We start from the raw sequence: 24286 nt of genomic DNA on the forward strand, positions 1-24286 counted from the left end.
AATGAAGCCTTTTTTAAGGCTTTTAATGACTTGTAGGGCGAGTGGGGGTATCTATAAAGGTAAATAACTGAATCTGGTGGTTCCTCTGGGAATTCATGCAAATTGAAATGAATGAAAAATTGTTTTTCACTTGACAGCATTGTTTGTCCTTGTAAATATGATTATTTTAGTTGGTTGCAGTGCTACAGCTGAAAGCGGTGCTACACCCTCCTGTACAAAAGTAGGTCTTTTGTGTTATTTATTTCTTAATTTATGCAAGATTTAGTTGTGCCACTTTACTTTCGGGAGGATTTCATCCAGTCGTTAAGCGTCCTTTTCTCATCCTTTTTAAAAAGAGAAGAAATAAGCTCCCGTCTCAACCAAAGTTCATCCTAAATCACAATCTTGAGCAAGACGGTTGGTTTCTCATTGTTAACAGCGGACATTGGTTTTGCTAGTCGCCCAGGTTTGTTAATTAATGAACTAATTGTAGCATTTGCATAGAGCTTTGTCTCCATTTTAATTATGTCCTGTAGCAACCATGTTAGCATTCCAGCTAGCCCGCTCTGTCACGCCAACCCCACTGTCCCCCTTTCCTGTAAGGAGAAAAAATATTTTAATACTGTTTCTAAAAAACCTATTTCCTGAACTAGGAAAGGAATTAATTGGCGGAAACGCATGGCGAGCAAGGGGTCGGAGCACCATTTACTTGTCTGCCGGCTTTGCAAGAAGCGTTTTGGAGTGTTTTAGAATGCGAGTCACCCGCCGGTTCTAATCTCCATATCCATCAAGACCCTTTTCCTTAATGCCGTGATGGAGGCATTAAGCTTTGCCTCTCGCACATCATCCGGCTGCTCTCATGATCGATGTCACATCGCTGGGAAAGGGAAGCGTGTCTTTATCCTTTAGTGCGCTTTAAAGTCGACTTCGGAAACGGACAAACGCAATCTGGTTGTCTGCCGTCTGCCGTCTGTTGCCCCCGTTCAGCCAAGCCGTGACTCACCTCTCGTGACCCCGGCAGAACTTCAGGGCCTCGCCAGCTGTGTGGAGACCGCATCGTGACATGTGCGTTTGGAACCAAACTGGATTCTGGGCAATGGAGTCCACTTTGCTTGAAGGCAGCAAATTGAGGCCATAGAATTATTATTTAGGTTCTAACTGACATTTTTGTCATCTTTGATCTTTGCCCTACATTAAATTTTTGCTGTGTTAGGATATGAACCACATATCTTGCATACGAATATCTCAAGACTACTTTGAACGTGGATCAAATTAATTCCAAGGTTACGAAATGGCAGGAGGCCTCAACTTCAATTCAATGACTGAATTATTCCGATCCCAGCCAACTGTTGGAAAATTTCATGCTGCATATATTTTTCTGTATTTTCTCTTATTTTCCATTTATTTTTATGTAAAACTTGACCTTTAAACTAACGGGCGCGTTGGTTCCACCTTCGGCTGTTGGTGAAAGATGGCATCTGAGATTAGTGATCAGTTCATAGCCAAAACCCCGCAATTCTTCTCTAAAAAGCAGCTGTGATAAAAATTTAAGTAACTGCCAAGCCAGAAAATAAACTGCTATTTACGTAATGTAGATAACAGAAATGAAAGAAACTCTAATGCACCGTTTCCTGGAAATTTTACTTACTGCTGCTACTGCTACATAGAAAATTGCTAGCAGACCATTACCTTTGTAAGTACTTTTCAATGTATCCATGGATCCTATGCCAGACCTTTCCAAACACCTGTGCATGTCTTTTCCAGGTGTTTGAATACTCCACATCTTAGTAATGCAGCACATGAAAATGGCCTGACTTAAGTATGTGTTTAATGATATCTCTGAGGCTGTATCTTTGGAAGGAAATAAAATTGCAGATTGTTTAGTTGATAGTGACTGTACACAAGTATCAATCCTGATAACATTTTTTTATAGAGCAACCAGCTGTATTGCCTGAGTAAATACAATTAACTTTATCTGCTGCAATTAGCTGGCTTGATACATTGTCGGAGTTTCTATGCTTAGCCTAACAGAAAATAGAATTTACAGCCGTGTTTAAAAAATGGGTAGAAAACGCATAGAAAAACATGTTCATCTTTTCGTTAAGGAGTTTTGTTACTGCTTTTTTGCAAGTGGAAGCAGAAGTCTTCCCGTCAGGCAAGTTGTATCTCTTTCTTGCATCCAGACGGCCTCTGGCACTGATAACCTACGTTCATCTGCTATTTATCTTTTTCATGAAACAAAAGAAAGGTACGTGTGTGTGCATATGAACACGAAATAACATGTTTATTTAAGAGAACGAATAAGAAAGCTAAACTTCGGCCGTGACCTCGATTTCTCAGCCACGCTCTCGAGCGAATTTTTCGAGTAAACGTAATAAATTATTGATGGCAGTATTTCTCCTGAAGAATCTGTTCCTGCTATTGCACTTAATGGAAAACAACTTAAAAGCCCAAACAAACAAAAAAAAAGGTAATGAGGTGGGATATTAAATCATTTAAAGAAACTCTAACCAGATAAAAGCTTTTATTGTGGAATTCCTTGTGTAATGGTGGGCTGTCCTTGATGCCCTGATATACTGTGTAGGGTTGGCGGTAAATGGTGGAGCCAACATATCTTGAACGTCCTCCCGGCGAGGGGATGCCAGGTCAGGCCGGAACGAACAGCGCGGGCGTCTGAGGTCAGGAAGGGGCCTGGTGCGCCTGCCTGAGGATTTTAATCTTTAGCTTTCGTAGCCCGACCCGCTAAACCTCACAACTGGGCTTGGAAACTAGGCAAATTGTATCCTAGTGATGAAGGTACATGAGTGGGACCCAGAAGGTTGGTGGTTCAAGCCTCAGTGTGGCCATTATAAGATGTTGTTTTGTCAGCTAAATACCTTTAATGTAATGTAATGTAATGACAAAGAACCGATAGAGGGTATGACAGATTGCCTGAGGGTCAACTAGAGCCTCATTCCACTTTCTGATTTGTTCAACTGCAAAAGGGAGACTCACATAGTTTAGGATAATACATAAAAATAGGCGAATACTTACACGTCCTTGAATTTGTGGGAATTCGACCTTGAATGCAAGGACTTGAATATGTCTTGAGTTTGAGGCAGTTTATGGCACTCTGGCTGAGGATGAAACCATAAACGTGCCACTCGTTGACATCTTTATGGGGCGATAATGGCGTAATCTGCGCAGAGCTAGCGGAAGCCTTTGATCCAGGATGGCTTACATTTTATATATGCCGGTGTCTGTTTTTTACTGTTGTAAATTTGCTGAAGTAATCGACGGGAAAGCGTGAATTTGCGGAAGGGCGTCTTTTCCAAGCAGTCGTCTCAACAATCCGGCGGGGTCACCCCTGGCCTTCTTCCAATCTTCACCCTCCTCTTCTTCGTCTTGAGCCGACATGGGAACTCCCGCCTCAGCAGAGCTGCGTTTGCGGTGCATTGTGGGATGTGCGGGGTCTCTGTCGTCTCTCCTAATCTCCCGTCCTGGAGCCGACGGGAACCTCGGCAGGTTAAATGGAGTCGCCCTCCCCTCCTCACTGCAGCACACCGTATTGTTCCCTCGGACAGGAAATCGTCATCTGAGGGAGTTTCCAAAGCTCTGGAGAAGCGCCTTCGACGGCGCTTTCAAATCATCGCGTTTCTTATCAGCCGCCTGCATTCGAGACAGCAGAATTGTTTTTGACGGGAAGTGTGGACCTAGGGAGCGGCGGTATTTAATGGAATAATGCATATCAAGGGATCCTTCTTTTAAACGAATAAATGAATTTGTTTTATCATTGACTTTTTTTATTTTATTTTTGGAAGTTTGTGAAGTTTAATCGCAACTGCATTTTGAGCATATGGTTCATGTATTGTAACAGAAAAGAGAAAATTTAATTAGTTTTGCACATCATCAAAGAATGGCTGTTACGAGAACTTTTAATCGCTCTTTGTTGTCTTTTGCTACCTGAGGATACAGTTGTTGATTTGGCATCTGTACAATGAGCGTGACAGCTGTTAACTTTACAGTGATACAAGTTTTTTTAAATAAACACAACTTACGGCATCAATGGCATGTAACGCATCCAAGTTTTCAGAAGTCTTCATTTTTATTTGTTGATATTGTGAAACATTCAACAGACTACCTGATTGGTTTGCACACGGGCACTTCTAGGAATCCCATCTCTATAACAAAGCAAATTTGACAATGACATGATCTTAGTTTTTTTGACACTGTACTCCAGTGTAATTGGATTTGAATTAAAACTACGAATGTGAGGTTAAACTGCAGACTGTCAGCTTTAATGTGGGGACATTTACATCCATATCGGGTAACTCCAGCTGTGCACTCTTGTACTAAAACCTGTATCTGACTGTATTTCAGATTGTACCTGCTTGTGTGCACGTATTTTTGTGAAATCTACAGGCAGCTTTCATGAATCCTCTTCAACGGATTCCTCCATCTTGTTTCTCACAAATATACATTCAGGGCGGTTAAATGACACCTCCGCCAAGTAAATGTCTGTTGGCACCAGGGGAAGTCTCTTAGAACAATTTTAATGCAGTAGGTTGTGATCTTTAAACTGGAAATTGCTTCCTAAATCCGAAAGAATGTCCATATAATTAATATATGAAGTGGTAAGTAGTTTTTATTGCTCTTTTTATTGCAACTTTGCAGCTAGTCACCTTGTCAAGTTCGGGGGTTTTATGGCGACTTTAATGGATTATGATGAGTGCAATAGTGATGGACGATTTCTCCCTCTCCAATAACACACTGTTTTGATTGGATGGTCAGAGGGTGGCTGTATCTATCTCTCTCCAGTGGCAGTATTTGTTTTGGCAAATTATTTCACCAATAAGCTTGAAGGTATTTTCTTGATGATAATGTCTGTGGTGCTGAACGGAACTCTTTTTGTCTGTATATGTTTTACATATATAAAGTGAGCTCCATAATGTTTGGGACAGACATTGTTTTCTTGATTTTGCTCTGTACTCCACAGTTTTAGATTTGTGATCAAATTTGCGCATTTTCATCTTTTATTTAAGGGTATTTTTATACACTTTGCTTTGTAGGAATTACAGCATGTTTTATACATAGGCCCCCCGTGTCTTACAGTATATGTATATATAGGCAAGTATAGTGTGTGTGTGTGTGTATATATATATATATATATATATTGCGTTCAGTGTGGGTCAGATGAGGTTTTATTGAAAGGGTAGATATTATTAAACTTGTGGGGGGTGAAATGATTTACATTCATATGAGCCAAGAGGTTTCTAAATTGATTTAAATTAACATTTTCGTGAAATTTGCTCTCATTAGTTTAAAGTCAGTTAATTGCTTCTTTCGCATTTGTGGCAAAATGAATTGTTAATGAAAGCAGGCCTGATTCTATTGAATCAGTTTTGTCATTTCCTATAAATAATTTTTTAAGGAAATTGTAGAAAATGTATTGCGGAGAGAGTCTCTGCTGACAGAGGCTCCCCTCTCCTGAACCTCACTATCAGGCTTGGACGTTCAGAAATTATTTAATGCTTGCCTTGTTACTCGGGAAGTATAAAGAACCTTGAGTAAAATTCTGTGTTCACTGTCAGAGAGGTAAGGTTTTACTGGCTGGAGTTCTCGGAGTTGGCATTAATGGGAAAGGACAGGGCCTGACGATGGGGTGGTTATGCTGCTTTAGTTGCATCGAAGAGGAAACTGTTTGGGGCTCGAGAGGGAGAGGGAGAGGGAGAGGGAGAGGGAGGGAGGGTGGGTGGGTGTGGTGGGGTGGGGTTGGGGTTTCAGAATTGCTTGTGTCAGAGTATCCATAATCCAGCCCCGGCCGGCTGAAGTTGTGCGACACCGCTACAGCAGGTTCACCCTAATAGCCCCATATTTCATCACGGAAAACACCCTGCCATCGCTAACATGATGTACGACATCGTCACTGTTACCCCCCTACCCCCTCCGTAGCTCTCCCTCTCTCTCCCTCCTTATTCACCTCTCTTTCACTCTCCCTCCCTCTCTCTTTCTCTCCTAGTTTGACAAAGCGTACGCCTACAGCATCCGACACATGTTTGGAAAGGAGGGCAAACGCACAGACTACACCCCCTACAGCTGCCTCAAGGTGATCCTGTCAAACCCTCCCAGCCAGGGTGACCACCACGGTGAGTTAGGGCCTCGCAGATGGGCCCCGGTTTACACAACACAACCGTTCTCCCGCCGCGGGTGTTCGCGTGATTGTTTTTATTAACTTTCAGTTATATCCCGTAAGCCCGGGTTCTGCCGACGCCCTTTGGAATCGCTCCCCATGCATCATGGGTAATCTCGACTGCTTTCCCGCGTTTGTTTTTAAATGCGAGCATAATGTTTTCGGCTGTCACAGATTAGATGGTTGGTGTATCATTGGGGGAGGAAATCCCTTGGTGCTCGGTGAAGCGAGTGCTATTGTGTCTGTTGACATTAATTTGCGCTTCTTTGTACGGCAAGTTTCTTTGGGGCCACTGTGCCAGTGGCCCTCGTCATGCAACGGGATGTAATGGAGGGTTCTAGACCATTCAGTCATATGGGATGGGAGCTGCTATTGCCAGTGCATTGACCTGTATTTTACTTGGAACAGGATGTTTCTACTCATAACCTGCACCTAAGGATAGAGGTCACCATTTCAAAGGGTCTAGCTTGGGGTTGAATGAAACCCCATAGACTGCCTACCATGAGAAACCCCATAGGCTACATACCATAAGACACCCCATAGGCTACATACCATAAGAACACCTGTAGGCTACCTACCATAAGAAACCCCATTGGCTACATACCATAAGATACCCCATAGACTACCTACCATGAGAAACCCCATAGGCTACCTACCATAAGGAACCCCATAGACTACCTGCCATAAGAAACCCAATAGGGTACCTACCATAAGAAACCCCATAGGGTACATACCATAAGATACCCCATAGGCTACCTGCGATAAGAAACCCCACAGGCTACATACCATAAGGAACCCCACAGACTACCTACCATAAGGAACCCCATAGACTACCTACCATAAGAAACCCCATAGGCTACATACCATAAGGACCCCCATAGACTACCTACCATAAGAAACCCCATAGTCTACATACCATAAGAAACCCCATAGGCTACATACCATAAGAAACCCCATAGGCTACCTACCATAAGAAGCCCCATAGACTACCTACCATAAGAAACCCCATAGGCTACCTACCATAAGGAAACTCATAGGCTACCGACCATAAGGAAACCCGTAGGCTAACTTCTGCATGTCGATAAGCTGAAAAGGAGCTCTCCTCTCTTTTTGTTTATCTCCTTTTTAGGGTGCCCCTTCCGTCACAGTGACCCAGAGTTGCTGAAGCAGAAGCTCCAGTCCTACAAGCTCTCTCAGGCCGGGATCAATCAGGTGGGTGTTTCTTCCATCAGGAGTTCCTCACGGGACCATTTCATGGCCTGTCCAGTAAAGCATCATTGACCCCGTTTACACCTGGTAATTACAAGTGTCTTGAATATCCAGATAATATCCCGATAGTGATTATTCATATAAAAATGCTCACCCGAGATGCATTAGGAACGAATTCAAATCCGATCGGTTGTCAGGGTTTTGCATTTTATGCACAAATTAACAATCAGATTTCAATCAATGACTGGAGACTCATCTGTCTACCTAGCACAGAACTGTTTTTCAGGCAGCAATTGCTTTCCATTCATTTCCAAACGTTAATGACATCTACTTGCAGGGACTTGGAAGTTGCTCAAAATAGGTAATCCATCATTTTGAAAATGCGTCAGAATTATTTTTGTCAAAGCAAGTCAAAAATAGCAGTCTGCTATTGCTGTTTCCCCTTACGATTGTTGCCATAGGCTTCCAAATACAAATAATATTGTGCAAATTCCAATGGAACAAATATTTGTATGAGAAGCATTATACACACTTTTTCAAATGTGATATTGGGATTTGGGAACTTCCCTAGTAATTAGCCTGTGTTGTGTGCACACTAAGGTGAAGTCATCAGAGTTCACCAGCAGTTCAGCGAGATGGCCGTCTTTCCTCCTCCTAGGTGTCTTGTCTGGTCAGTGCAGCAGGGCATATTCTTAAAGGCACTCCATTCCACACATTAAGCAGGATTCACTGGTGCAGTTAATGAAATCGGAAGGTTGTAAGGTCTGGCACTAATGCTCTTATGGAATTATGAACCTTTAGATGCTAATTAAATTCAGGGTCGGGTTTTTAATTGCGCCGTAAAGTTCAACACTCAGAGGTTCTTGCTTGGAGCGTATATACGTGCTGCTTAATGCTCCAGGTATAATCTGAATATATAACGTTCTGTTATGGATTTTGACAATGAGTGTGAGTTGGGCAATTAGAAATGGGAAACATTAAGAAAGGCTATTAAAAGGTCTCGAGGTAGCTCGCTTTGGTAACGGGGCGATTTCGCCCATTTTTCCTTTTAAATTCCAGAGTGTTCTGCAGTGGAAGAACGTACCGTCAAGGCTGTAGTGTCTGCTAAATGCTTTACTGTGTCCTGTCTGTCGGATAACTAAGACTGACACCAAATATCACATTTTATGGCCCCCCCCTCCTCCATTCCCCTGTCTTCGTCGAAGCGCATCCAGCCAGAGCAACTGCTGAAAGATTACGGGGGAAGAATGGCTCGGCTACAACCCAGAAAGCCGTAAATCCTAAACTTGGCCCAAAGGTGTACTGAAACCTTTTATTGATTGGGGGGGAGGGGTGTTTTTTCCCTAAAGATATTACATGAATAGAAAGAGGGGAAAAAAATAGGCAGGCTAATTGATTTTTCCGTGTTAACAGTGTTTGCGCTGCAGCTCTGTTGAAATAAAGTACCAGGACAGTAAAAGTGCTTCTTGTGTGGTTAGGGCACAATAAAACACAAAGTCCAAGATGGAGAGGGATCAATAAACAGAGATTAGTGTTGCCTTAAAGCTCTTAATACTTCCCCGTGTGCATCCGCCAGTGAAAAGAAATATTTTATTACCTGTAATGAAAATGCGCACCAAGAAAAAAAAAAAAAAGGGCTATAAACATTTAGGGAATGTCTTTGATATGGTCCCTCTTCTTTACATGGTACAACAGATTTTTCCCCATTAAAGCGTTGAATAGAGATTGGAATTTCAAAGAGTGTTCATTGTGTGGTTGGGTTGGGGGGTGTTTTTGCGTGTTCAATGTGTTGTTAGGTTGGGGGATTTGTTTGCGTGTTCAGTGTGTGGTTAGGTTGGGGGGTGTTTGCGTGTTCAGTGTGTGGTTAGGTCGGGGGGTGTTTGCGTGTTCAGTGTGTGGTTAGGTTGGGGGATTTGTTTGCGTGTTGAGTGTGTGGTTAGGTCGGGGGGTGTTTGCGTGTTCAGTGTGTATGTTTAGGTTGGGGGGTGTTTGCGTGTTGAGTGTGTATGGTTAGGTTGGGGGGTGTTTGTGTGTTGAGTGTGTATAGTTAGGTTCGGGGGTGTTTGCGAGTTCAGTGTGTATAGTTAGGTTGGGGGGTGTTTGCATGGTCAGTGTGTGGTTAGGTTGGGAGGTGTTTGCATGGTCAGTGTGTGGTTAGGTTGGGGAGTGTTTGCGTGTTGAGTGTGTATAGTTAGGTTCGGGGGTGTTTGCGAGTTCAGTGTGTATAGTTAGGTTGGGGGGTGTTTGCATGGTCAGTGTGTGGTTAGGTTGGAAGGGTTTGCGTGTTCAGTGTGTGGTGAAGTTGGGTGTTCGCACGTTCAGTGTGTGATTAGGTTGGGAGGTGTTTGCGTGTTCAGTGTGTGGTGAGGTTGGGTATTTGCATGTTCAGTGTGTATAGTTAGGTTGGGGGATGTTTGCATGTTCAGTGTGTATAGTTAGGTTGGGGGGTGTTTGCATGTTCAGTATGTGGTTAGGTTGGGAGGTGTTTGCGTGTTCAGTGTGTGGTGAGGTTGGGTGTTTGCATGTTCAGTGTGTGGTTAGGTTGGGGGGTGTTTGCATGTTCAGTGTGTGGTGAGGTTGAGTGTTTGCATGTTCGGGGTGAAGTAGAGGGAATGGCCCTTTAAATGACGGGAGGTGGCCATTTTCCTGCTTTTTTTCACGTCACATCAAACTGCTCGACTGACGGAGCAGAAAGGTACACGGATAATTTGGTCAGACAGCCGTCCCAAGGTGGGGGTGTGGGGGTGGTTTCACATCCCTTATCAAATTATATTCATCATCTCCCTCCTGTCTTGCGAGCCTCTGGTTTGGGGCCTCTTGTGAGAAGAGGGGAGGGATTTCTTCAAGGGTTGGGCCTGTATGTGCTAAGTACTCAATGCCAGGCTGTGTAGAAATACCGCTGGCATTATTCTCAGTGCCTCCCAAACTGCCAGAGCACCATTAGTAGAGTGTGTGTATTAATGTGTTTTCCTCTAAACAGCGTCTCCTCTGAGTGTTTCTGCTGCGTGCAGAAGTGGCAGGACCCTACTCAGCATGCTGAACTCTGATTCTGCATTCTCTGCAGATTTCACATTCCAGCGCGTTGCACCTACCCTAATAATAATAATTGTAATTGGCTTGTTCACTAATAACAATAATTAAAATTAAACCGTGTGAACCCGGTGAGAACTGAAAATGCAAGAAAGCTTCAGTACTGAAAAAGATTAATTCAATCAAAATGGCACAGATGTAGGTTAAAAAATGTCACCACTGGTAAGAAATATATATTGTGTGTGTATATATATGTATATATATATATATATATCCACATCATATACATACACGCACACTCACCGAGCACTTTTTTAGGAACATTTTTACTTTATTACACCTTATTCATGCGATTATTTAATCAGCCAATTGTGTGGCAGCAGTGCAATGCATACCATCATGTAGATTCGGGCCAGGAGCTTCAGGTAATGTTCACATCAACCATCAGAATGGGGGAAAAAATTAGATCGAAGTGACTTTGACCTTGGAATGATTGTTGGTGGCAGACCGGGTGGTTTGAGTATCTCAGGAACTGCTGATCTCCTTGGATTTTCACGCACACTAGTCTCTTGAGTTTTCAAAGAATGGTGCCAAAAACCCCCAAAAAATCCAGTGAGCAGCAGTTCTGCAAACAGAGACGCCTTGTTAATGACAGACATCTGAGGAGAATATGCGTGTGTGTGTGTGTGTGTATATTCAGGCTTTTGCAATTGTGGTTGGCAGCAGTACAAACAAATTTTAAGAATAAGTTATGGAGTCGCACTTCTCTGATGTGCTTCTGCTGTTCTATCGTAGCTCGCTAATGTTATTCATCAGCTAATCATGAATTTATTCATTTCTGTTATTAAAAACAGCATACCCTGTGCCCCAGTATTTTTCAAGGGCAGTATAATTCTCTGAAAATCTGGATACCACCCAATCCTACTATTTACTGCAAGGAAAAATATTTTTCTTTATCTTTTTGCCTTCTTGCACTGCCCAGAGAAAGGTATACACAGTTGAAAAAATCTTATGAGGTACTGCTGCAGCAGAGAGGCCCATTGGGCTTGTTGGGTTGGTCAGAGGTTAAAATAGAAGATACTGACAGGATAATGATATTAGTGTATCGTGGTGTTTTAAACACCCCAAAATTATCTCATGTAGCGGTTAGCAGCGCTCTGGCTGGGTCTGGCGGGGAACGTTTAATTGGAAGGAGAGTCATTCTGTCAGAAATCAATCTCTTTTAGATTTGAACAGATGTTCTAATACATGTTAACCTATATGGGATATGTCAAAACAAGATGCATTTAGAATTTTTTGTGGGGGATATCTATAAATAATTTTTTTCCACATCAAGCAACTATCTTGTTGCTGCACACATCAAGTCTTGCTGTGACCCATTTCAAAATAATTTTTGGAAAATGGTGCAACAAATGCTGAAAAATGACTGTTTCTGGGCTTGCCTTTCCAGAACAACCCGAGAAGCTATGGTCTGACAGAGATGAAGAAATAGATTCAGATATCTTCAGGCAGGGTTCTTTGAGGGTCCCTGTCTCCTGAATGGTTGGTCATTCTGGTTGATCGATCCACATTCTAACACTCAAATACAGGTTAACAAAAAAATCATTCAAATCCAAAAGGGTGAGGTCAGAAAGTGATAGATTTTTGGCAGAATGCCCCAGGAGGCAAGTTGGACATTGTACGATTTCTCCAAGTCCATCACCTCCAGAGTTTTTAAGAAGCTGAAGACAGGGGGAGATCTGAAATGAGAGGTTACTCAATTTAGGTAACATTTTATTATTTTGTATTTTTTTTTCTATGACACAGACAAGGCACGTTCACGCGTGTGCTGGCCCTTTTCAGAGTGCCCTAAGAGCACTTTCTCGCGTTCCATGAACTTTCACTCCTGCCGGTCCTCTCCTTTGAGAGCCGAAAGCGATGGCGTGAAGCAGAGACGAAAGCAGAGGCTTGCTTTCCCCGTTGACGTTGGCTCCGCAGTGGCGGAGAGGGCCAGCGGTTCCCCTCCTCCGCGGTCGTTTTTTGTGGTTTTATTTTTGTCGCCGCCTCCGGTGTGGGGCTGCTGTGGGAACGGATCCGCCCCTCCCCCGGCCTCCGAGGGGCCCATCGATCCGCCGTCGCCGGCTTGATGGAAGCCGCCAGGAGCCGGGGAAATTGAATGGGCCTGAAGCCGGAAGCCAAACGCTAGCGTTTACGGCCGCTTTTAAAGACCGATGTATAATGCATCCGCGCGTCTGTCGATATGCTCGCCGCTCCCAAGCGCCGATGTGCGCATGGGGGAGGAGCGGCCCTGCTCTGTCGAAAAACGGACGACCCGTCTGAAAAGGTCAGCTCGATACAGGGGAAAGAGCTGAAAAGGCCGCAGAAAGGGTTTGTTTTTGTTTTTTTGCTTTGTTTTCGCGAGTCTCCAGCTCGTGTCAGCTTTTTTTCTTTTTTTTTTCTTTTTTTTGCAACTTTGGATAAAGTTTGCCTCTCGCTGTGCGTGAACTGCCGAGGGAGAGAAAAGGTCACCCCGACCTTTGCGTTAAGCGGGTGAAACCCTTCTCCCGCTCCGCAATCTACGCTCTTTCGAGGGACGGCTAATGACGTTGAAAGGAAAGCAGGGCGCTGCGTTGTGCTCGTAAACGCAACGTTGTGTAACTAGGCGGGCGAGTCGAGAGAGAAACTTGGTGAAGGTTCTTTTGTCTCGTAGAATGACGGGCAGAAGCGGAACGGAAGCCCTTTTTTAATATTGAACCATGAAAGTCAGGCGATAATTAGCATCCGCGCACTGTATCTGGGCTTCCCGCCAGGGCAGGACCATGGAAGCGCTACATCCATCACCCCAACACCGCACCGGAGAGCGCTCGCCGTGGTGCAAAGAGGTCGACGTCGCTTCATGTTTTTACAAAAAAAAGGCGGTGAAAGTTTGGCATCTGCTCCAATTCTGCCGCTTTTTATTCCATTTTTCAAAAGTAAACTGCCAGCCTCTCTGCCCCCTGAAAATCACTGGGAGAACTCGTTAAAAACGTGTAGAAAAATTTAATCGGCCTCTTCAAAATAACGGTATCAATGTAGTTTTATGTGCTACAATTTGTAGAAAAGCTGTATCCAGGTAAAGCTCGATGTTCTTGTTTTATGTAAACGATGCCCTTGAAGAGATCTCCTTAGGGCAGTCCACTCAAGCTGCAATTCCCCCCACGGGGCGTTCTCCCAGCTCTGGTCCCCCCTCTATCTGTTACCCGCTCTGCTTCCTACCTGCCCGAATACAGCACCAATACCGAAGGAGGGCAGACTGCCCTTGAAAACCCAACCCTCGTCAGAAATCCACATTTGGGTTTCGAGTTGAAAACGATGTTTGTGTGACTTCATTTGCATTGCCTTTAATACGGTGTATGATAGAGTTTTTACGGTGTTTGAATTTGGGAACGTGAGACCTCGGAAAAGTCTGTGAAAAGCGTGGGAAACCATGTTGCTATTTAACAGGAAGCCCATCCATTAGCCCGAACCCCGCAGCAGGAAGAGCTTTAAGCCCTCCAGGGTGTCTGAAAGTGCGACATCGATTGGGCCGCTCTTTCTTAGCGACTGTCTTCGGGTTTTATTTTTGGAACTAACCGTTTCCGTTTCTGTCCTGTTGCAGATTATGGAGCTGGTGAAGGGGATGCACTATCAGCTGGCCTGCCAAAAGTACTTCGAGCTGACGCATAATGTAAGTGCACCGCTGGTTTGTGGCCATCGGTAATTGGGGGGGTGCCTTTGTGGGGCCCTGTGGGGTGGGGGTAGGGGGTTGCTCCTAAGGGTAACCCTCAGCCGATAAGGCATCCATCATTAGCTGTCACACCTGCTTAATTTTTATGGGTTTGTTATAGCACTTTGCATTCATTTATCCCTATGAATATTTAATTTGTTTGATCTAATGCCTTTTAGAGCAGACCTTAGGATCAGCAGTTTGGGGGCAGTGCTGAAGGTTATTAATGCTTCTGGGCCCCAGCCCAGAGAAGGGGGGGGGTGGGGTGTGGAGAAGGGAGAAGGGAGAAATAGAAGGAGCAATGGGGAGAATGAGAAAAGGTTCAGTTAGAAAAGTTACAGAATGAGAAAAGTTAGAGACCTGCTGTGTTGCCTCTGAATAGGTTTGGCTTTATTGTGAAAGGCTAAAATGGTTGGAATGGGGAAACCCTAAACAGTCACATGGTGCACAGAAACAGTCCTGAGGGGTTTTTATTCTCTAAATTTGCCGCATTTCAATTTAAACCGACATGCTCCAAACTATCGCCAAGATGTGCTTTTATATACAAAGTTGCGACTTCAAAAGCAAATACCGTTGCCTCTAAGAGAACAAATCACAGGAAAGTACAGAGTATGGAGGAGGCCATTTCAAAAGCGCAGAGTGGATACAACAGCAATAAGTTGTTGGGTTTACTAAATCTTTCAAATAGGATTCATAGTCTGTAAAATTGAAAAACAGCCAACAACAGTTGATGAATGTTTTTTTTATTTTTTTATTTAAGAAACACCAATAAAAAATTCAAGAGTGCTCGCATTTAATGACAGGAGCCCTTCTGGGCACGTTTTCTCGCATAGTTTGTTTGCACCTTTTTGAAATGAAGGCTGTTTGTTGAGAATTCAGTGTCAGGATGGAGCTGATGGTATGACATCAACTCACAACCTGTCGCTCACTGTGAGTGTTTATATCTTACGTGATTTTGCGTCATTTCATTGCTGTAGGTGTTCGACAGCAACGTACGTTTGACTTGATTTTCTGAAATCTGCTCAAAGTGAGACCAAACAAAACTTTTCCTCTTCATTCTTTGTGAAGTGTTTTCGCGGAAGGTCAGTGTGGTTTTACTGCGCACGAGCGCTCGCCTATCACTTCAATTACGTTATCACATTATCATCACAGCACTGGTCAGTGAAGGAAAAACACAAGCCTTCGACAATTACAGAGAGAATAGGACACAAAGTGGTTGTAAGTTATATTAATAGCAGCTCCAAAATGTTTCATCTCATAAACATTTTCCTTAACGTTTAGTGATAAAACATTTAGAAGTTACACTAAGAGATGCGTCATTTCATGAATATACAGGGATGGGAATTATTGGGAATAAACAGTTAGCATGAATATATGGGAGTTAAGAGCAATGAGAGGGAGTTACTGTGACTTATGACTTTACTTCATCATAAGCAGGCTTAACTGCAAAACCAACCATTTTGTTTTGAGTTTAACTTTTAATTATACATGGGTTTATTGTATCCATGGGATTTTTTCACCAAAGCAGCCACAGAACAAGAAAACTGGAATGTTGAATGATGTATTCCCTCTGCTGGGAAAATGTATACACAGGGTTGCGTTTCTACTGAATTCCCGTTTAAGTGGATTGCTGACAATGATCTATTAAGAAGATACATTACATTACATTAATGGCATTTGGCAGACGCTCTTATCCAGAGCGACGTACAGTTGATTTAGACTAAGCAGGAGACAATCCTCCCCTGAAGCAATTCAGGGTTAAGGGCCTTGCTCAAGGGCCCAACGGCTGTGCGGATCTTATTGTGGCTACACCGGGATTAGAACCACTGACCTTGCGTGTCCCAGTCATTTACCTTAACCACTACACTGCACATGAGATGGAAGAATACAGAGTGCAGGGTTATAATTCAACTGAATTGGGATATATTAACCAAAACAATTATATCAATAATTACTGTATGTGTAACTCCCCCCAAAAAATAAGGCTTACAATAACAAAAATATATATCTGTTATGGCAAGCTAACATTTTATATTGAAATTGCCAAAAAGCCTGTACTTAACTTCCCTCAAACGTTTCAGGGTATTTCCGTAAGATTTCCGGGCCTTAGTCACATGTGCAGTAGTCTGTAGTAATGGTCGGCGCTGTGGCAGAGCTAACGGGGGCTTTGTAGACGCGGGGTCAGAGCCATTGGGGAAGGCTAATGAATAGAAGCGAGAGCTGCAGTTGCTGTTGACAATGCAGCCATTTGCTGTGACTCGTCTATTGTATTGTAAATTGGAAGCTTCCTCTGTCGGCGTGGGGACAAACTAGATACAACATCCCCCCCCCTACACACACACACACACACACACACACACACACACACACACACAGCAAAAAAAACAAAAAACTGAGCTGGTCTATTTCATCAAGCTCAGCTGCCAGAATGGGCTTTAAAAACAGATCTACTGTGCATTCCATCACATTATGCATACATAGTATACACAGAGTGACAGTTTATATTTAAATTCAAAAATAGGGGAGCCGGGTGGTGCATTCCGATGCCTGGATGCAGAGTCCTTTTGGGAAGATTTTAAAAAACGTAGTTGATATCCTTTACCGATCACTAAATTGGATAAATTTTGCCCTTGGAATCAGATTAGTTGACGCACGAACATGAATCTCTTTCAGCATCCTAATTAACGCTGGTGTTCCCGGAGGTGGTTTTTACTCTATTTTACTTCACCACACCTCTCCCATTCCTTCTCTCCTCTTGTGTTCTTCGTCCTGGAGTCGCATCTTCTAATAATGTTGTGAAACGCCTTAAAGGCCCACACGCTCCTGGGTTCTCTTCCTCATATTAGTATCTGAAATGCCCACAAAACATTCGCAAAGGGCAGTGAAGTAAGCTTTTTGAAAGTCCCAGATACCAATTCCTCTTCCCCCTGCACCTCCTGTGGTCAGCTCTTCATGTCTGCATACTTCTACCAAAATTGCAGTTTTACCCAATCTGTATAGAACACAAATCTAAAGTTTCAGGATCATATGAAAAGCTCAGAAACTCTAAAAATATGTTCTCTTATACTCTTAAACTTTCCAGAGCCAGATGGTTAGACAGCACATCCGTTAAGCAGCCTGGCAGACCTTCCGAGGACAGGAGAGGGTAGACATCTTGTCATTCTTGTTTCCCATCCTTCATCCTTACTGTTACTTTCTAGCCGTAAAAGCTCCGCTCTACGAGCGGAAGTCACCGCGCCCGTGTGTTTGGATGCGGATCCTAAATGGCCCCTAATCCACCGTATCTGCTTTTGAAATGTATCCGTTCGGTAATTAAATGGCTATAACTCGCGTGTTTCCACGCCCTTACCGCGCGATCGTCACCATCGCCGGTACAATCAAAGTGTCATCAGCCGGGATTTAAACGGGTCCCTGTGGGGAAACCTGCCAGGGGTACGGTGGGGGACACAGAGGGGGGAGAGAGGCTGGGTGCGTTCCAAAACGATAAATAAGACGGCGCGCCGATGCGCCTCCCCGCACAATGAGCCGTGACAGAGAGTAAAATCCACTATCTATATGAAATTCATAAGTCTTATTTTATCCCTGCCGGAGAGCCCGGCCGATCGTTTATCACGTTAAAGCGCGCGATAAAAAACAGGGTTGTTTGCCCAGTACCCCCCCACCCCTCGGCCCCCCGAAGAATCCCGGCCAACCGGAGCGCTAAAGGCCGCGGCGTGGCGGGTCCCTGGGAGACTTTAATCACGGGCCCTGAGGCCGGGCCCCGTTCCGCGCCCCTGATTTAGAACAGATAGATCACCGCGGCCCCGCCCCCTTCCCTCTGCCTTTATTAAAGGGCAGAGTGGAACACCTCGCTGATGAAATATTTACACAAGGGCGATAAATCAAACATCGGCCACGCTGATGAAACGCCTCCCCCAGGAGCGGGGATTACTGAATTTGGGGAGAGAAGGAGGGGGTGGGCGGTTTGCTGGGAAATAACTTAATTTGAGTTTAAACGCTGGCTGAGGTTTTTTTCCCCCCCAGAGTGGGCATCCTTTCTCTCTTAAAAAGTAAAAATGAAACCTAAGCAGTGTGCTGTCAGTTTCAGCGGACTTCAGCGGCTGGTTTGCATTCCTCTTATCCAGCTTGTATTATGGTGGTCTTCAGACTGTGTTTTGATGGTCTTCAGACTCAGTTATGGTGGTCTTCAGACAGTGTGTTACGGTGGTCTTCAGACTGCATTATTGGGTATTCAGACTTAGTTGTGGTGGTCTTCAGACAGTGTGTTACGGTGGTCTCCAGGCTGCATTATCGGGTCGTCAGACGGAGTGTTGGTGGTCTTATGGTGGTCTCAGAGTGGTGTTATGGTAGTCTCCAGGTGGTGTTATGATCATCTTCAGACAATGTCATGGTAGTCTCCAGTAGGGATACCATCCCATTTTTTAAACAGTTAACCAGTTAACCAATATTGCTTATGACCGCTAGGGGTCATATCGTAACTGGAGTACTGAGAAATTTAATTGCATTTTCGAACTCTGTTTTGGGCCATCTCAATAGTTAAATAATTAAACACTGTAAGTCAGACAATATATCCTAATTGCCAAATTAAATAATTACATTTACATTGACATTGTGCAGTGTAACCTTACCGTTGTAGCAATCTGTAGTTAAATCCCTGTAGTTTACATCCAGACATGCTGGTCGATCGTGTATCATTTTTTTTTAAATGCATCGGTTAAAATGATAATTCTTCATGTTTTCATCCCTCTTCCCTATGGCTTCGGCCTGATAGCCTTGATTGGCATGAAATCTGTAAATATGCTGCTGTTAACAACTTTCTTACAGACGGGGTTGTCCACTCAAAATTCTGTTTTCATGCAGTATTTGCCTGATATAATTTGATAACATTGGGTCTATTTTCCCATCTGCAAATGTGGGTACTTTTGAACATTGATAAAACAGTAGTTTCATGTGCGGTCAGACCCTCCTCAACCCCAACCAATAATCCCTTGGTGCTTTATGCATATTTGCATTTAAATTAGCATTTGATTTCCTCTCTCTTTTGTGTTTTATTTATTTGTGTCTCTCCAGATCGAGGATGCAGGATTCTCCCTTAATCATCCTAACCAGTACTTTGCGGAGAGCCAGAAGCTGCTGACGGGGGGGAGGGAGGTAAAGAAAGAGGTAGACTCCCCCTCCACAGGGCAGGGTGCCCCGGCACGCAAGACCTCCGACACATCGCAGGGAAAATCTGGCACCCTGACAGAGAGTAAACCTGGCAACCCTGTGCCTGCTGAAGCTGAAATGGCTGAGGACCTGGACTCTCTGTTTCAGGACGACTGACTGAGGACTCGCACACACTGTGGCTGATTTATTATTTTTGTTTTGTTCTTGTTTTCCTTTTCACTTGTACAATCTTTTCACATTTTACACCCCCCTCCCATTTGTATTCTTTAAATAAAGCCCTTGCTTGAAGTTGATGAATGTGTTGCATTGCCAAAATGCAGAAATGAGAAATGTACAATTCAAAACTGTGTGCTGTCTGAACTAAGCGTTTCAATTGGAACAAAATAACCTTTTCACTCTCTGCTTGTAGACACTTAAATCCTGGTTTCTTTGTAGTGGTCTTTTGTGGGGGGGTTTTTTGTGTGTGAAGTTAAATCTATGAATTAAATAATCAATCGAGCCATCGGTCAAATCGATGTTTGAAAACAAAGGCAGGTCTTCCGTGGAAGGTGCATGCGTTTGGGCGATCGTATCAGAATGTCTCCCGTGACTTTGAAATGCGCAACAATCATCACATTTCCTGAGTGTGGTCCAGAGGCTGCTGTAGCTGAAATTGGTGCGATTGTGCCGGTTTGGCAGCGCTAATCTCCAGTGGAAGGGCATTTCTCGGTCTGATCTCCGCTGCTGATCCGGGCTTAGCGACGCAGGGCCTGGGGGGCAAGCGTTTCCGCCCCCGCCTGGATCCGTCTGCCCATCGGGCCGTGACGGGGGCCGTGTCGGTGTTATCTCCTCATACGGGCGGGGCGGCGTGCAGACGGTAACCACGCCGGCGACGTCTCGGCTCTCCGACGGCGAGAGGGGAGGGGGTCAGGGGGGGCACTTCGGACCACGTCTGCGGTTCAAGCCCTTTAATTTGCGTCAGGCTTTCTTGTGACTTTCGACCGCGCCCTTTCGGGGGGCTACTCGAGCTGCGCCGCATGACGCTTGAGATTTGCCGGAGCCCGGTGGGGAGGGCAGCGGATTATTCCGGAACACAGTTTGTTTGGAGGTCAGGAAACGGTGGGGAGAGCTGGCACACGCAGACATACACACACACACACACACACACACACACACACACACACACACACACAGACTGTGCACTACGGCAGAGCACTGGGCTTCTCGGAGCAAAGTTTTCTGTTTACTGGAGAAGGGGCAGGAGATGATATACAGAATTGTCTCCTGTTATCGCAACCTCTGGATAAGTGACCTTCACGCCCACCGCCCCCTCGCTACCAGGCAGTGGCCATGAACTTGAAGGGATTCATGAACGCAGATAAGTGTAAAAATTCTCTAGAAAAAGGTATCTCGCCGCTGAGCTTAACTCCAGGTGTCAGGCTGGTGTACTGCGTCACAGCTGAGGACCCCTACTGTGGCACTGGGAGCCTAAGCCAGGTCCTGGAGAGCCGTGCTGGCTTTTGTTATTACTCTGCACTTAATTTACCAATTAAAGCAGTCGATTACGCAGTTACCACAGGTTTTCTGGGTCAGAATCGGTTGCTGATATGAAAACCAGTACACCTTGCGGCGCTCCCGGACCAGGAGTGAGGACACTGGTCTAAGCATAAAAGTGACTTTGGAAACGGAGTAGTCTCTTGTGGCGGGTGTCTTATTTCCCAGTTTCACACTTTGTACATTTACGCCTGGAGAACTGTGCAGAACTTAAAAACATGAGGATAAACAGTTCACTCTGAACGTGATCTGTAGTGGTGAGTGTACGTCGGATACAAGCGCCAAACGCCTCTTCCTCCAGAGTTCTCCTTGGCTGTCCGCCCCCTGCTGTGGTTCTGGGAGACGGGGGGGTTCCGGCGGACCCAAGGACAGCAGGCACAAATTAATTCTGTCTGTCCTGGCACCGTGCCCCATGCCTACCACTGGCTCTGGCTCTGCTGCACCCCGCTAGTAACACCGCCATCCCACCAACCAAACCTTTTTCTCACCGACAGCCTGCTAAATATAGAGCCCGTCGGCGGGTGGAGGGATGGTCCCAGCTCTGCGGATTGAGATGGGTCTTTAGCGGTAGGACAAGGAGAAGCAATGGCGCCATTAACGGACTGGATGGGCGAGCGGTATGTCCGCCGCCGCTTAGCGGCCTGGGCGACCGACTCCGTGACCCATGCATGTGACAGCGCAGTTACCACGACGATCGAAGGGAGGCACCTTTTTTGTTGTAACCTAATTAATCTTCCGCGATTGAGGCTTTATTGTGAATCTGCAGCCGGAGTACAAGTTTAGCTTCCCATTTAAGCGTTTAAATGTTTTGGTAAAGGGTGTGTCCTTGCTCAAGAATTCTTCAGGAGCCTCCTTGTTCCATCACAAAGGTCTTTACAGAAGACCATGATTATTTAATTAGTTCAGTGAGGTGTCTTCGTGCTGGGCCAAAGCAAAGCAAGCAAAAGCATACCCCCACATCGGTTGTTTTCGGGTAAGATGGACACCCCTGCCCTCCAGGCTGAAACTTTCATTCTCCGGGCGAAGAGGCATGTCCTCCAGGGACTCATCAGAGTTTTGGCTGCTCATTCAGACTGGCTCGCGTCCAACCCATCCCTCAAGTTAATTTTATTTGAGGTGATGTCTGCATGTTTGTGTGCATCTTAAACGAATCTGCTAATTAAGATTAGAAGATGCCCAGATACGGTTGATGCTCAGTTGTTCTTCCTCTAAGGATCAATAAATATCTGACTGATTATGCCCTTTCCAGGAATGACCTTGTATGTTTTTATTTGGAAAAAGTATTTCACCTGCAAGAGCAGTACTTTCCAAGCATCTGTTGGCACCTGACTAAAGTGTACTGTATGTGATTCACTTAAAGCATTCTCTCATTTTATATTTTAATGTTAATGTTGTAAGTTGGTAAATGGTATAGAAAGAGCAAAAGGTACACTTGCTGCTGAATGTAAAAAAGTGTATTATGGAAATGTGGGTACGTTTAACACCAAGCAACTTCCCTTTGATGCGGTTTCACATTTCCCCACTGAATTCTTTATTTCATGGTCGGCGGATTGCGTACGGTTTCCGTGTCTCGCCTGCCAGTGTGAAATTATTTCACACAAACCGAAGCACGACCGCCACTCCGCGGTCCAACAACACCTTTTTAAAACGGCCCCGTGAACAAAAACCCCGTTTGCCAATCCGAACCGAGCGTCCCCAGTGGTTTCCGTCTGCGTTCCCCGCGCCTCCAGCGACGCCCGCTCCGCTGTGGATGGCGGGTTTTGGGTCGGCGCGGCGCGAATCAAATCACGGCGAGTGGAAACGGGCGGCGAGGGGAGGCTTTGGCTAAGTAACGAGGCGGCGGATATTAACGGCACGCAGCTGCTGTGGCTTTCGGTGAGGGGCCCCCCGGGCGTCGAGCGTTCGGCAGCGCTGACGCCGTTTGACAAAGCTGTCCCTTCCCTTCTCAGGCGGCTCGCTCCGCCGTTTCGTTTCGGCGGGGAGACGCGTCGGCTCCGCAAATGGATTTACAGTCATTAGCCGCATTACAGACTCCAGTGGCCCGGAATGTGATTTGTTCTCTCCCATTACCTATCAGGTGGACCAAGGGCCCGTCTGAAACGGCACATTTGTAAAGTAAAATAAATACAGTGCGGACAGCTGGCAGTTCTTCAAAGCCCCTCGGTGCTTTCTCTCTCTGTCTCTGTATCCAGATGAAGGGAAATGAACACGTCTCGCCAGCGATGCATGTTCGCGGCACCATGCCTTGGGAGAACGCACAAGGAGGAAGCCATTTTCTCTTTCCAGGTGGATGTTCTCCAAGTGCGTCATCCACCTGCAATTTCATGCGGGGTGCCTTACTCCCTCAGCATTAACGCCAATTTTGGATGGGGTTTTAAGTTCCCAGACAGCACTGCAGCTAGTTCTGTTGTTTTCAAGTGTTACCCTTTTTCCTCTTAACCCCAATTTACCAGCACTACCATTACCAGAAGTCCCGGTGAGATTAGGTGAGGATGTGAACGTGCCCCGCCCTCCTGCGTTTCCACGGCATGTTGCCGGGTCGCAGGCCCCTGATTGGTCATCGCTTCCATTTGTGGGGCTTTAATAAGGTTGCCGTCTCGCTGAGGCGGGTCAGCCTGCACCTGCCATCTCCGACAGCTTGCCCGTTAGGCGCTCTTATTGGCTCTGTCAATCAGGCGGCCGAGTTTCGGTTGACTTGAGGTCGTTCGGTACGGCCCCACAGAGCACTTTCAGAAAAGCTGGGAAGAAAAGTTCTGTTGTGTAATTTGAGGAAGAAAGGCTTGCTTTTGAACAGTTTACTCCAGAGAACAAATGTTCTCCTCTTGCTGTTTGAAGCACTTTGAAATAAATCCCATTTTTTATATAAAGGGTTAGTGGGGGGTCCCCTTTACATCCTTTTACCTACAGCCTTGGGCTTCGCGGAGTGAATATCTGCTCCGTGGCTGGCCTAAACGATAGATTATTTATTTATTTTGTTTGTTTTGTGGTATACACTTGGCTGTGAATGCTGCTCTGTTATCTTGATGAGGTGTTCTCATTGTGGTGCTTCTATCGGGCTGTGGTGTAACTTTCCCTGCTCTAATCTCAGTGAAGGTGTCATAAGCGCTCCCGTTTCTTTTCATTGGCAGGGAATAATTTTGCACTTTAAAACCTCGACAGACAGAGAAAAGGCGCAATTTAACTGTGGCTGTCATTGAACGTGTGTGTGTGTGTGTGTGTGTGTTATGATTATGATTAATGCAGAAGCAGATTTGAATTAGCTGTTGATGGAAGTTGTTGAAAAAAGAAAATCAAATGTTTCCACTTGAAGTGCCCAATCTTTTTCACGCTTAAATGCCGAAGAATCTGTAGACTTGCATGCTGCCGGACCTTGAAGAATTGAAACACCTGAAATTGGGTGAACTCCTAAAAGCATCACAAAAGCTGCCACTGACACTGCAGAAACAGAGTATCCATTCATTACCTCCTACGGAGGT

The 24286-nt window shown here is 45.0% G+C and overlaps 1 protein-coding gene across 1 annotated transcript in view; it reads left to right on the forward strand.

The window, feature by feature from the left end:
- Window positions 1-19570, forward strand: part of prim2 (DNA primase subunit 2) — a 78344-nt gene extending 58774 nt beyond the window's left edge. The window contains exons 11-14 of the mRNA XM_061228585.1: window positions 5978-6104; window positions 7278-7360; window positions 14004-14072; window positions 19182-19570. Of these exons, the coding sequence (XP_061084569.1) occupies window positions 5978-6104; window positions 7278-7360; window positions 14004-14072; window positions 19182-19433 (531 nt within the window). The 3' untranslated portion in view covers window positions 19434-19570. The remainder of the gene's footprint in view (window positions 1-5977; window positions 6105-7277; window positions 7361-14003; window positions 14073-19181) is intronic.
- The last annotated feature ends 4716 nt before the right edge of the window (window positions 19571-24286 follow it).

This window comes from Conger conger, chromosome 18 (genome assembly GCF_963514075.1).
Source record: "Conger conger chromosome 18, fConCon1.1, whole genome shotgun sequence".
Taxonomy (NCBI): domain Eukaryota; kingdom Metazoa; phylum Chordata; class Actinopteri; order Anguilliformes; family Congridae; genus Conger; species Conger conger.